The 13,035-nt window shown below is 43.3% G+C and overlaps 1 protein-coding gene across 13 annotated transcripts in view; it reads left to right on the top strand.

Annotated features, from left to right (window-relative positions):
* The first annotated feature begins 2,028 nt into the window (after window positions 1–2,028).
* Window positions 2,029–13,035, top strand: part of LOC132366929 (contactin-associated protein-like 3) — a 167,260-nt gene continuing 156,253 nt past the window's right edge. For 6 of the 13 annotated variants that reach the window (XR_009503609.1, XR_009503617.1, XR_009503611.1 and 3 more), the window contains exon 1: window positions 6,215–6,297. Coding sequence is in view for 3 of the 13 variants with exons in the window: in XM_059924380.1 (XP_059780363.1) it covers window positions 6,204–6,297 (94 nt within the window). In the remaining 10 variants the exon portion in view is untranslated. Of the gene's footprint in view, window positions 2,125–2,301; window positions 2,348–6,151; window positions 6,298–13,035 lie in introns of those variants that run through there. The other 7 variants (XR_009503612.1, XR_009503615.1, XM_059924380.1 and 4 more) reach the window with 4 other exon arrangements.

Here is a 13,035-nt window from a genome sequence, read left to right as displayed (position 1 = left end):
ACAATCTAGGCTCATCATTGCATATGGCCCCATCTGCATGGGAATCATGGTAGCATTCCTTTTACAAAACTTGTCTGATTATTATTTTCATATTGAGAATCCATGTCAGTCAGTTAACCACTATCAAAATGATATGAAAGAGTATTCGTGGTTTGTGTTGTGAGAAGAGAGGACTGTTAGGAAACTTGTCAAGGGAGATGAAGGCTGAAAACCTCAGAGGATGGCAACCAAATCTCTTGGGAGATGAGATTCTCTCACTGCTGTAGCTGCAGTAGAACTCCAGCTGATTGTGGGGTGTTGCGGAAGGAAACAGAGGTTTAGAAGGACTGTTCCACAGTGTGAAAAAGACTCCTGTTGGTGCTTAAGAAGTTCCTTGCCCCTTGTCAGGAAAAATTGACTCAGAAGAAGATGAGAAGATAAGGTGAGAATATTTCAAGCAACAGCATGGTGAACTTTATATCTAAAGAAACTCCTGTCGGGGACTGAAAAAAAATAAACAGTTTGGGAATATCGCTCAGTACTGGAGCTTTTACAATGAAGGAAAACTCATATGATTTTCAACCAATAACTTCATACTAGAGGGATGGTGAGGCAAAATATTGTACCCAGGCACTCGAGAAAGGCAGGCTTCCTTGTTGCTTCCTCCCTTTGTTCAGTCATTCAACCAATTATTTACAAGATTCTCACTCATAATTCTGATACAGTATTTGAAGGACTCTTCTCAAGGCCGCTGATACAAAAATTGCACTGTGCAAAAATTAGCCAGTCCCAATTCTGCAATCACTTTTGTAATACTTCAAAATCCTACACCCCAGAGACAGAGATAATCAAATTAGCCCAAATGTAATTTGGGAAGAGCAGTCACAGAAGGGAGTATCTAAAAGTCCTTTGGATCATGATCTCTGACTATTCCTGCACAGAGGCTGCGGGCAGGCATTGACTACTGAGAAAAAACAACTCTGGACATGCATCACAAGCCTCAGAAGACAGTTCATCTTCCACTCAATCACGAAACGTTAAAGAAACGAAGAGATACCATGTTTGTGTCTTGTGGAGTTTTCAAGTCTGGGCACTTGGAGGCGCTTAGTGCTGTTAGACGTGAGGGGTCTTCAGAGGCATCCTGTTGAGTGAGAAATGCTCTAATCTTGTAATTGACCAGAAAGAGGATCTGATGATTGAAGTTTCTTTGGGAAGTATTACAAAGTCAGGTCAGTAAGTTGATCCCGCTACTATTTTTGTTGTTGTTGTTGTTTTTAATGCCAACTGAAAGTCTGCAAGATATTACAAAAAAGGAGGGAGGGAAAGGAAAATTGTTCCCATACTACCTGCTGTGTTGAAATTGGCCCAGATTGTCCACTCTCTCTCAACGTTATTTAAAAAAAAAAAAAACCGTACAAAGCAAACACCTGTGAATCAACATTTATTGAAAAACCTCCATGTATTAAATACACTGAGAAAAAATATTCTAGTAGAATAAATGCGTTTGGAAAAACTCTAGGAACGGAGTCAGGAGACAGTATCTTAAGAGTGTTTCCCAGGTCTGAATTCTTGGCTAGAATTGTTCTTTAGCAGAAACTTCAGGCTTGCTAGGAAAAAGGACCTACTGTTTTTTGAAAGGCATAAACAAGAACCAAGGAACTGCAGTCCAAAGGGCATGAAAGCACTTGCCCCAATTTGAGGCTACTGTGCTTAGAGCGGAGCTCTCCAGAACTCTTTGTAGCTAAGTGCATGGGTTTCACGTGTGCAATAGAAAAATCACGAGTGCACATCTCACAAGAGCTGGTTTTAAGAAGACACGGTCACGAAGGTTCCCTGCGAGGAGCGTCGCCAGAGATGCTGCGTAGTGTGCCCGACCCTGCATTTCTCTCCTCTCCTGCAGAGACCTCCTGGAACAGATGCCCGCGCGCCCCGCGCCTGCGCACGCCCGCGCACGCCCACTGGGGCGGGGCTCTCGGGCACGCGGACCGCCGTCCTCCAACAGCTCCTGGCGTCTGTTGGGGTAGTTGGCTCGGCTCCGGAAGACAGGAGCGCATGCGCGAGCGCGGAGGTTGGGGCCCCAACGGCCGTCCAGCGGGGGCGGGGCCTGTCATGGCCGCCTCTGGAGTCAATTCTAGGAACCCTGAGGTAAGGGGTACAGGGACTTTTCAGCCCTCAGGTGTCACCGCTCTGCGCTGGTGTTCACCCTGTGGGATATTTGTGCCCTTGTCCGTGTAAGGAGACTCCCCACAATGTGGATTCACGCCCCCATAGAGCTCGATTCCCTTGAGGGGTTTACCCCAGGGTTATTGGCACCACTGGGGAGCCGGCTGCATGAAGGGTTCAGTGATTGCGGGGCCTACGGTGGGGGGTAAGTAGTGTGTGTGAGCTATTAAACAGGTGCCGTTCTAGGCTGCGCGTTCTGAAGAGTACAAAAGCTAGAGGGACGTTCTTGCGAGTTGAAAACCCTCATCTGGTTCCAAAGATGTAGCTCAGGTGATTGGAAAATGAGTGAAGATCGAAGGAACACACTCATGGTTTCACTAGTGTCTTCCTTCTTATCATAAAAACATCAATCAACACTTATGTCCAAACTGCATTCTTTTGTCAGTGATGGGAGCAACTTTGCTGAATGTGGTAGTAAACATGTATTTGTAGTCTGATGTCAAATCATGATTGATTTGCAAGCATAGATGGGGTCTGTACATATTTAATTGGTTGGTGGGAATCTGATATGTAGTCAAAGGTGTGGGTTGGTTTTGTCTGTGGATGTTTGTGTCTGAAGGGAGGTCATGCCTGTGTTTTTGTGAGAGTGTGTAAGAGTGAGTGTTGTACTTGGAGGGTGTTGAGATGTGACGCAGGCATACTCAAGGAGTTGGTGGTTAGGTGTTTGTAATTTGGTGTTTGGGGAATATGTTTACATGTGTTTTTATCACCCATGAATTTGGGGATTTATGTGTGTCTAATGGTGGATTTGGAAGGATTATCTGCATATGCATAAGGGCAATGTCAGGAAAAGTAGTGGTGTATATTACTTTGGGTGTCCAGTCTGTTTATTTTGTATATTTGGGGAATGTAGGATGATCATTTGTATATTCAGGGCATGTTATATGGTTATGGGGTGTTTGTGTGTGTGCATTTTCAGGAGCTGTCTGTATATTTGGATGTGTAGAGGGCAAGTCTGTGACTATTTTCTGGGACTGGTGGATGTTGTATATGTAGGTATGTTGTGTTTGTATGATTCTGTATTCTGCAAGATGGCAGAGTTAATTCTGTGTGAGAGGTTGGGAATGTGGGGTTATGTATATGCCAGTAGTGTGGTACTGTATGTGTATTTGGAACAAAGGGCATATAGGGTGATATTATTGCATATTTGTAGTATTCTGGGTAATTGTGGTTGCATTTGGGACTTGTGGAGAGTTATGTGTTAAATGAGTTTGTGTGTGTATTCAAGGGGCATGGCCACTTGGAGGAATATTTGCTGAGGCTGTGCATTTGTAATTTTCAGTAGGAGCCTCTTAAGCGTATGTATTTTGGGAAGTGAGTATATGTGTATCTGATAAAGAGGTGGGGTTCTATGTTTCTACAGGGAAGTTGGACAATTGCATTTCTATATATTAGAAATATGTGATACGGGTATTTGTTAGTACTTGCATATGTGTGAGCTGGCTCCTAATAGCTAGGGATAATTTGATATACGGAAGTTGTTTCATAAATGGTTTGCTGGAGATACTTGCATGTATCTTACTTGTGTATTCTAATCTGTGTGTGTGTCCATCATCAGGTTCATGCATTATCAAAGTTTGTTCATAAGGTATGGAGTTGTTAGGAGTATTCAAAGTGTATTTCTTTGGAGAATGCTAGGGTGTTTATACATGTGTTTGGCAGGAGTAAGAGGTGGTCTGTCTATATATTCAGGGTGAGGGTAGAAATATATATATATAAACACCCCCCCACACATATACAGTTTATATGTTGGGGTAGTGGTGGGGAGCTTGTATTCTGGAGAGGTAGCATAATGTGTAGTGTTTGGGAGGGGATCTGTATGTTCAGGGCTTGGGAATATTTGCATGTGTGTGTCCATAGGTGTGTGAGAATTGTGTATGTATATTAGTAAGACTGCAGAGGTTGTCGGTGTTTTCCTGTTTTGAGTGTGTCTGAGCATTTGGGGTGTATACTCATGAGTAGTTTGTGGGTGTGTGTATTTGTGATTTGTGAGTATATCAGGAGGCTTAGAGTCCTCTGTGTGTCTATTTCAAAATGTAATGCCTGAAGAATTTAGTGGTGTTGCTTGTATGTGCGTTCTCAGTATTAGTGAGGTGGACTTATATGTACAGTTGACCCTTGAACAACACACGTTTGAACCACACGGGTCCACTTCTAGTGGATTTTTTTCCAGTAAATACTACAGGACTACTACACGATCCATGGATGCAGAACCACTGCATGGAGGGTTGGCGCCCTAACCCCCAAGTTGTTCAAGGGTCAGCTGTATTTGATAAGAATAGGTTATTTGTGGCTGTGTGTGTTTTTGAGTTCCTGGGGCTTCTGGGGTATGTATTCTGGGGGATGTGAGAGTTTAGTTTGTGTGTTTGGAAACCAGTAGACGGTGTAGGTTATGTGTGTATGCAGGAATCCTGGAGTATATGTATTTTAGGGCTGTGGGACTGCATATGGGTCTTTTTTGGGTTGCACATGAGACAGTTGTGTACTTGGTGAGCCTGTGTGTTTAGGTACTCAGTGTGTAGATCTGGATGGCATATTGGTTGAACATGTTTGTTTTCAGGCCCATGTTGTGTGTGTATATATAGTTGTGAGAGTGGAATGTGAATATTCAGGGTGAGTAAGGTTTCGTCTGTAAAAATTTAGGTAGTAAGAGGTGGTCTGTTTGTGTATAATTCAGGGTGAGGGTAGAAATGTACGTGTGTGTTCAGGATATATATATATATATATATATATATATATGTATGTATATGTATATGTACAAACACATATGTGTATGTGGTATCCTTTTGGTTATATATCTGTGATGGGAGTTGAGGGTTCTACTTGGGGTGTAAGTGGATTGTGTGCACAAATTCATAGGAAAAGGTATGGGATGTGCTGGAACTGGTTCATACTATCCTGGGATAGTCAATGGTGCATATCTCTTCCCAGCTCTGTGTTCAGTGATGTCAGGTGGGTAGCTTGAAATTGGTCATGCTGGGAATATTTATACCACGTAGATAGCATAGGTGAAGTCTTTCCCACCTTTCTCGGAGAGTTTTTTAGCACTTACCAGCACACCACTGATGTGCGTGTTTGGATGTATGTATGTATGAAGCAAGAATATTTGGGCATCGGTGGGTACGTATGGGACACCCATGTGAATTGTGAGTGGGGCGTCTGGGGCTATGGGCCCCTGTATATGTGCATTGACCCTGGTAATCGTGAATCATTGCATTGCTCCTATCAGGTTGGTCTGTTCTTTAGGGCCAAAGAATCCCCATAAATGTTGTTGATTCCCAGTAGAAATCATGCAGATGGATACAGGGGTGTCTGTACCTTAGGCAGGTGGACACTCCTTCAGCATTTGGGTGGTCCTAGCATCTGGGTCACTAGAAGGGGGGGCCTGGAGGACAGATGGCCATGCAGAGCAGAACCTTCACAGGTGTGTTGTTGGCGTGACAGGCAGCAGTCAGAAAGTCACGGGGCTTCCTGGATAGGAGGTCAGATGACCAAGGGCTCTCCCAGGAAAATACCCTGAGAATCAGTTGGACAGCTACAGGCGTTACTGGCTCTTCTGGGGCACAGCTGACGTGCAAGGACACCCTCCACATGGGGTCCAGAGCCACGTGTCCCTGAGCCCAACTGCCCCAGGGTGGTGGGAACTGTTGCGTATCAGGCTGGTCAACTGTATCACTAGGTCTCAACCAACCTGTCTCCGTGGAAACCTAAGTCCTCAGGGATAGGCAGGACCTCTAGGGAGCAGTGAGCTGACAAGGACAGAGGTGAGGAGGCTTTGTCCCTGAGGGAGAGTTGGGGACTGAGACCTGGAGAGCCTGGGGAGTCCCACTCTGAGGAGATATGACTCTGATGTTCCCAAACCCTTTAGACATGTTCTCTGTTCTTTTCTGAAGGCTCATGATGCTTCCAGCAGTGGGAAGCTTATCTCAGTTTCATGTTTCTCTGATAGGATGAACTGACCCTTTTATTCACTATTCCACATCGAGCTGCAAACCCATCAGATGGAACCATGTGATCATTGTGGCCGCCAGCTGACCCCACAGCCACCTTGTGCCTCCCTTGGACCCACCCAGGAATTTCTGAGCCTTCTTTATGGTGAGTCTTGTGGCCTTTTCTCCCTCATTGTGAATCCTCCTGCCAATAAAACATGCTGTGAATGTTAACAAAAGGAAACCTCAACTAGAATTGGAGTCTGGAAGGCCCGTAGAGGGAGCTCTCATGCCGTGTCACTCATCATCAATTACCCCAACAGGAAGAGGTCATTCACTGACCCCAAACAGGAAGTGCAACCACTTTACTACCCCAGCTGGAGGAGGGAAGACTTCCTTCCTGGCCAGCAACAAGAAATAGAAAATAGAAAGAGCTAATAGAAAATTCCACAGTTCAGCCAATGAGAAGCCATTGTCACCTGAAGTTTCACTTTCCTCCAGTGAACTTTCATTTTTTCCCTTGATGATGACTTTCTTTCCTTGTCCCACCCTCTTTACTTTAAAAGCCTTCTGGGACTTCCCTGGTGGTCCAGGGGCTAAGACTCTGCTCCTCCAATGCACGGGGCATGGGTTCGATCCCTGGTCGGGGAACTAGGATTTCCACATGCCATGTGGCGTGGCCAAAAAACAAAAAGCCTTCCATGTTGTGTAACCAGTTGCAGTATCTCCCTTTCCATCAGATGAGATGCTGCCTGATTCATGAATCGTTTAATAAAGCCAATTTATTCAAACTTCAAAGTAAATCTTCAAATTTACTCAGTTAAATTTTGTTTTTTAATACATTGGTGGCATTCAGAGGTGGCCACTAACAGTTGAATATGTATCCCTCCGGAAATGTTCTGTATAAAAATATATATGTGCACTTTTCTAAAATCCACTCTTATGATTCCTCCTGCTAACAGGATGATTTTATGATTAAATGCTTATCTTTTTAAAAAGATAAATATATTGGTGGCAGTGATGGGATCTGAAGCAAATTTCTGATAACATTTGGGACAAGGAGAAACAGGTGTGGTGCCCACAACTCCTTTGAGTTCACTGTCTTTCTTGCCATTCCTGAAGGTTGTTGGTAAGCTCCTCTTGGTTTGAGCTCCATTCTCTTTGATTGAGTTTGTGCTCGCAATCTAATTGGCTTTCCTTTACAGGGCAGGTCAGTTTGGCTGGTAGAGGATTCTCCCTGAGGCCAAACCCCTAGCCTTTCAGAGGGAAATTCCCAGGACACAGTAACATCTCTTGGTTATTGCCAGTACATTTTTGAGTGGTAAACCCTAGGCCCTAATTTTGTTCCCTGGATTCCACATTGGGCACTGCTGGCAGTGTAGTCTGCACTTCCCCATCTGTTTGGAATCAGCCCTCAGTTTCCATGCTTGGAACTGTTGGTGGCGGCTATAGTTCTCCATTTTGTTTGGCATCAGTTTGCAGCCCCCATTCCTTGGGATTTGCTGGTTGGATCTTTTTCCTCAGTCCAGGGATCCCTGGGAATTGGTGGTGGTGCATACCAGGCCTTCTTTTGGCCAGGACATAGTAACATCTCTTTGTTACTGCTGGTATATTAAGGCGCAGTTCTTTTGTGTGTTCTTTTGGGTTGACAAAGGCTAGCTAAGGAAATGAGATCCTTTATCACCAAAGAGTTGAGAATGCCAGCTTCTGACACACCTGCTTATTTTATATTTGAGAACTATGGTCCTGGAGGCTGTAGATATTTAGAAAGATGGCAAAATTATACTAATATTGATCTAGAATTACAGTGGTCATTGTGGGGAATGTTCCAGTTAGACAAGATTGTTCATTTAAGGAAAACACTAGAGAGCAAGTGTTCCCAAATTGGACAGGGAGAATGAGATGCCTGCTTTAATTGGTATGTAAAAGTTTACAGAAGGTTTCAAGATTCCAAAATAGCTTCGTTTAGAGACTTAGAACAAAAAGCTAATGAAAAATTAAAGAGACAAAAGGTACCTGAAACAAAAGACCATAGGACGGATGTGACTGCAGATTTAACTCCTACTGTCCCCCCCTTTCCTTTTTCACCTGAGTACTCTTGTTTTATTCATTTTCTGTCTGAAATACTTTTCTATTCCCAAGAGAATATTTAACAATTGCCATTTAAAGTAAAACTACCTGAGGTTGCAGGTGAGCCCCCTCAGGTGTCCTTTACCTCTTGGTCAAAGACTGAACTGAGAGCTATAGTCAAAGAATTCTCTAAACCTAGGGAGGAACACCCAACATTTTTTGAAGAATTTAGAGTCACTGTCACGGCCTATGTCCCCAAACTGCTAGATCTTTATCTGCTTGTACACATGTTGGTAGGACTGGGGGAAGCCCCAGAATGGACGCGGGAAGCAAAATGACATAATCCCTAGGATGATATTCAAGATCCTCAACCTAAAAAGGCTTGCAGAATAACAACTAACCTTTTATAAGCTATTCCTAAAATCTTCCCTGCTCACACTTGGTCTATTATTAATTGGCCTAATAATGATTGGCCTGTTATTCACTCATACAAACAAAAGAGGGGTGAATCTGTGGAAGACTTTCGAGCCAGTTTGTAGGGTCTCTTTTTACAGCATTTGGGGTTGCAAGCAATAAAAAGGCCACTCAGCCTACTTTAACTGCCCTCTTTGTAAATGGATTATCTTCTGAGATTAGTGGATTGATAAAAGGGCAGAAAATAGGCTGGGAGGCTGTAGGCCTGACTGAACTCCTGACTATAGCTGAGCATTTTGAAAGGACCTTGGAGCAAGATCACAAACAGAAATCCACCAAGCTCATAGCCTTACAGTTACAACAGCTCTAAGGCAAGAGACACAAAATAACACCTAGGCCTCCCCCATTACAACCTCCTAGGGGTCCATGATCAATTCGATGACCCAAAGTTAATGTTTCATTTGTAATCAGTGAGGACACTGGACAAAAAGGTGTCCTCAAAGGTCCTATGCAAACTCTTCACAAATGCTCTCATATCTGTCTCAAAGGGAGGGCCCCCCCATGACCCTCTCCCCTAGTTGGCAGAACTCCAGAGGTTCTCTGGTAAACTATTACCAGCAATTACCTTAAACAGCCCAGAGGAAAATAGAATGAAAATTGATAAAAAACTGCCAAATTTTAGTTGATACTGGAGCTATGCTTTCTACTTTAAACCCCACTCTCATGTTTTACTTTGAAATCTACATTAAACCCTAACCCTAACTGTAAACATAATTACCTAACCCTTTAACACCCTATCCCTAGCCCGAACCAGAGCTGTGCTTTCTACTCTAAATCCCACCCTCAAAGAACAACAGGTCCCTCTGAGTCAAGAGGATGTTTCCATAGTGGGAGTACCTAATAAAGTTCAGAGAGAATTTTTATCTCAACCAAGATTCCTTTTTGCTATGCAATATAGCCCCAGTTAATCTATTCGGTAGAAATCTCTTTTCTAACTTAAAAGGGTCAGTACATTTTGCCTCCAGTGGAGATCTCACCTTAAAGTTTCCTGATCAACCTGAACCTGATTATTTATGTTCCTTACAATCTGTCCTGGACATAAAAGAGGAAGTTCAGCACAAGTTCTCTAATTTGGTGGAGATGCCTGCAAATTTGGGGGCTACTTCTGACAGTGTTAACATCAGAAGAATAAAAAAATGCAAACCTATAAAGATTCAGATAGGTGTAGCTAAACCTCTCCCTAGGTTTCCTCAACAACTATTAAAGCCTGCGGTCATACAAGGTCTCACACCTATTGTAGAAGACTTAATTTCCCAGGAGGTAGTCATTCCTGTACTCGTCCCTGCAGCATGCCAATCTTGCCTGGTTGGAAACCTGGCAGGATGGCGATTTGTCCAGGACTTGGGAGCTGTTAATAAAAATAGTTATTCCCTGTTTGCCTGTTGTTCCAAACCTAGCCACCCTTCTGTCACAAGTTTCAACTGACTTGGAATGGTTTACTGTTGGAGACCTTTGTTCACCTTTCTTCAGCATCCCGGAGACCCAACAGCCAATATCTATATGCCTTTACTTGGAACAATCAACAATATACCTGCACTTTTATGCCTCAGGGGTTCACTGGGACCCCTTCTTTTTTCTCCCAAGTACTTCACCAAGATTTAAGTACCCTCTAGTTCCCTGAGAAATCAACCTTTATACCATATGGAGATAACCTCCTGCTGTACTCAGCTACTGTAAAGATTCCATAAGGCATGCATAAAAGATTCCATTTATTTCCTGCAACAGTTAGCTGAGAAAGAACACAAAGGAAAAATTACAATTATCTCTAGACACTGTTCATTACCTAGGACATAATCTAAGCACTGAAGGAATTCAGCTATCTCCAGAGAGAATTAGGCTGATACAGGAACTTCCTAGACTCACAACTAAGTGCTAGCATTGTGGATTTCTAGGTTTAGCTGGTTATTGCAAGCTCTGGGTTCCAAATTTTTCTCTGTTACCTCTTCCACTCTATGAACTTATTAAAGATTTAGTCCCTGAATCCTTTGCTTGGGAAGATAAACATAAGCAGGCTTTTATAAGGCTAAAACAAGCACTGCAAGAGCTGCCTGCCTTAGGGTTACCCAAATGATCAGGTTCAGGTTGATCCGGAAACTTTAAGGTGAGATCTCCACTGGAGGCAAAATATATTAGCCCTTTTAAGTTAGCAAAGAGATCTCTACCTAATAGATTAACTTTAGGTTATTCAGAAACTTTTACTTGATTTGTGCATGAATGGCATAATCAGGCCCCGCGGAACTATGTGAGCATGGTAGTAAATATAGGCCTATTGCCTATTATAGCATGCAACTTGAGTCAGTTGCTTATGCCTATCTCAGTTGTCTTAAGGTTATAGCCACAACTGCAAATTTAGTGGAAGCCTTGGCAGATTTGACTCTAGAAAATGAAGTTTATTTGCAAACTCCACACATTGTCCACAGTCTTCTTAACTCTGAATTGACAACGTTTCACTGCAAGTGTCACTAGATTCACTTCCTGTGAAATCCTGCTTTCACCACCTAATCTTTATCTTAAACTTTACAACGTTCTCAATCCTGCTACGCTACTACCTCTGTCTCACAAAGGTGAGGACCATGACTGCAAGGTAACAGTGTCCCATGGGAATTCCCTGGTAGTCCATTGCTTAGGACTCCAAGCTTCCACTGCAGGGAGCGTGGGTTCGATCTCTGGTCGAGGAACTAAGATCCCACAAGCCACGTGGTCCAGCCCAAGACAAAAACAAACACAAAACACAAAAACAAAACAAACAAACAGAAAACAATGTCCCATTTTGTGACACCGTGTCCTGAGTAAAGATGTTACCAAGTCCAAGCTTGCTGTGCTTGCCGCACGACAGGCCAATAAGTCGGAGATGAGGTGTTGAGGCAAGGAATATGACTTTATTTGGAAAGCCAGCAGACCGAGAAGATGGCGGACTAAAGTCTCAAAATAACCATCTTATCCGGGTTTGGATGCCAGTTTCTTTTATAGCACAGAGATGGGGAGGAGATGAGGAGGTAAAGTAAAAGGGCCATAAATTTTGCGAATATCTCCTGGAATGGCCAGCCTCAGGGAGGGGATGTGTTAATTTCTTCTTAATTGCAGCCATCCACAGGTGGACAGAGTCCGTATGTTTCCCTGAACAAAGGCACTTTGGTTTAACATTCAGGCAGAGGAAGAGGGTTCCCCGAGGCAGGCCATTATGTACAGACAGTATCCTTTTAGTGAACAAAAGCAGCGGAAGGCAAAGGTTAAAGTCAAAGAAACAGATCCAACGTGTAGTCAGATTTGGCTCCTCCCTGTTCCAATTCCCTACTGTCAATGTCCATTCCACAGTCTTGTGGAAAAAGGGGTGACGGCCCTTCTAATTGCTTCGTCAGATGGAACTTTCCGGGAGTGTCCACCATCGGTGCCAGTGTTGCAAACGTTGTTTGTTTGTTTTTTTTTGTTCCTCTCTGGAAAGTGTCTACACCTGTAGCCTTAAAAAAATATTCTCAGCCTAAAAGTTGAGAGTTATGATCTATTTGATGGGAATTTTGAGAGCTTCAAGCCTGGGAAGCAGCGTCTCAAGTTAAGGAATTAAGCAGTTTTCTATGTATGGGAAGATGCAAGAGTCTGGGCTCACTGAAATCATTCATTTGATATGTACCTCAGCTACCCGGGGCCTGTATCCTATATTCTCATATCCTGAGTTTCGTCAGGGCTCACCGGCTCACGTTGGAGGGCTGCAATCGCTAATGACTGATGTGTCAGGCAATATTCCATTTCTCAGATCCTCTCCTCTTGGTCAGGATTTTGACCAATATTTGGGAGACATTTCAGGATCAAATTTTGTCCCACGGTGCTGGGAGGCTCATCCCAGGTCAGGGAAGAATGCTTGATATGCCACTCCACGTGCTAGTTTTTGGATTAGGCCCTATTGATAATTAAAGATCCTCTGGATCCTCTATCTAATTATGATCCAGGAGACATTTTCCCTTGTTGCTTCCTCCCATACCTAGAATCACACTATTACAATTATTTTATGTTATAAATGTGATCTATTTCCTCAAGATGTTTAGCCATAGAAGTATTGTTGGAGGCCTGGTTACATACTGGGTACTGTAAGAGACACCAATCTTATAAAATAGACAGGATATAAGTAATGCAGCTAGTAACGTTAACAAAGACACAGTGCAGCAGGGAGACACAAAGAGCAAACAATCTGGAAACAAAGAACAATGATCAGTATAACTATTTGTAATCCAGTTGCAATAGCGAGCGACCAGAGGTACCATAACTGAGTTAGTGAGCCATCCGCTGTTTCAGTGTACCAGCAGTGCATACTTAGATATGCACGGCTTAATCTTTGAGACAAGCATACGCTACTGGCAGGATCAAC

This window comes from Balaenoptera ricei, chromosome 6 (genome assembly GCF_028023285.1).
Source record: "Balaenoptera ricei isolate mBalRic1 chromosome 6, mBalRic1.hap2, whole genome shotgun sequence".
NCBI classification, from domain to species: Eukaryota; Metazoa; Chordata; class Mammalia; order Artiodactyla; family Balaenopteridae; genus Balaenoptera; species Balaenoptera ricei.
This window is presented reverse-complemented; position numbering and strand designations above follow the sequence as displayed.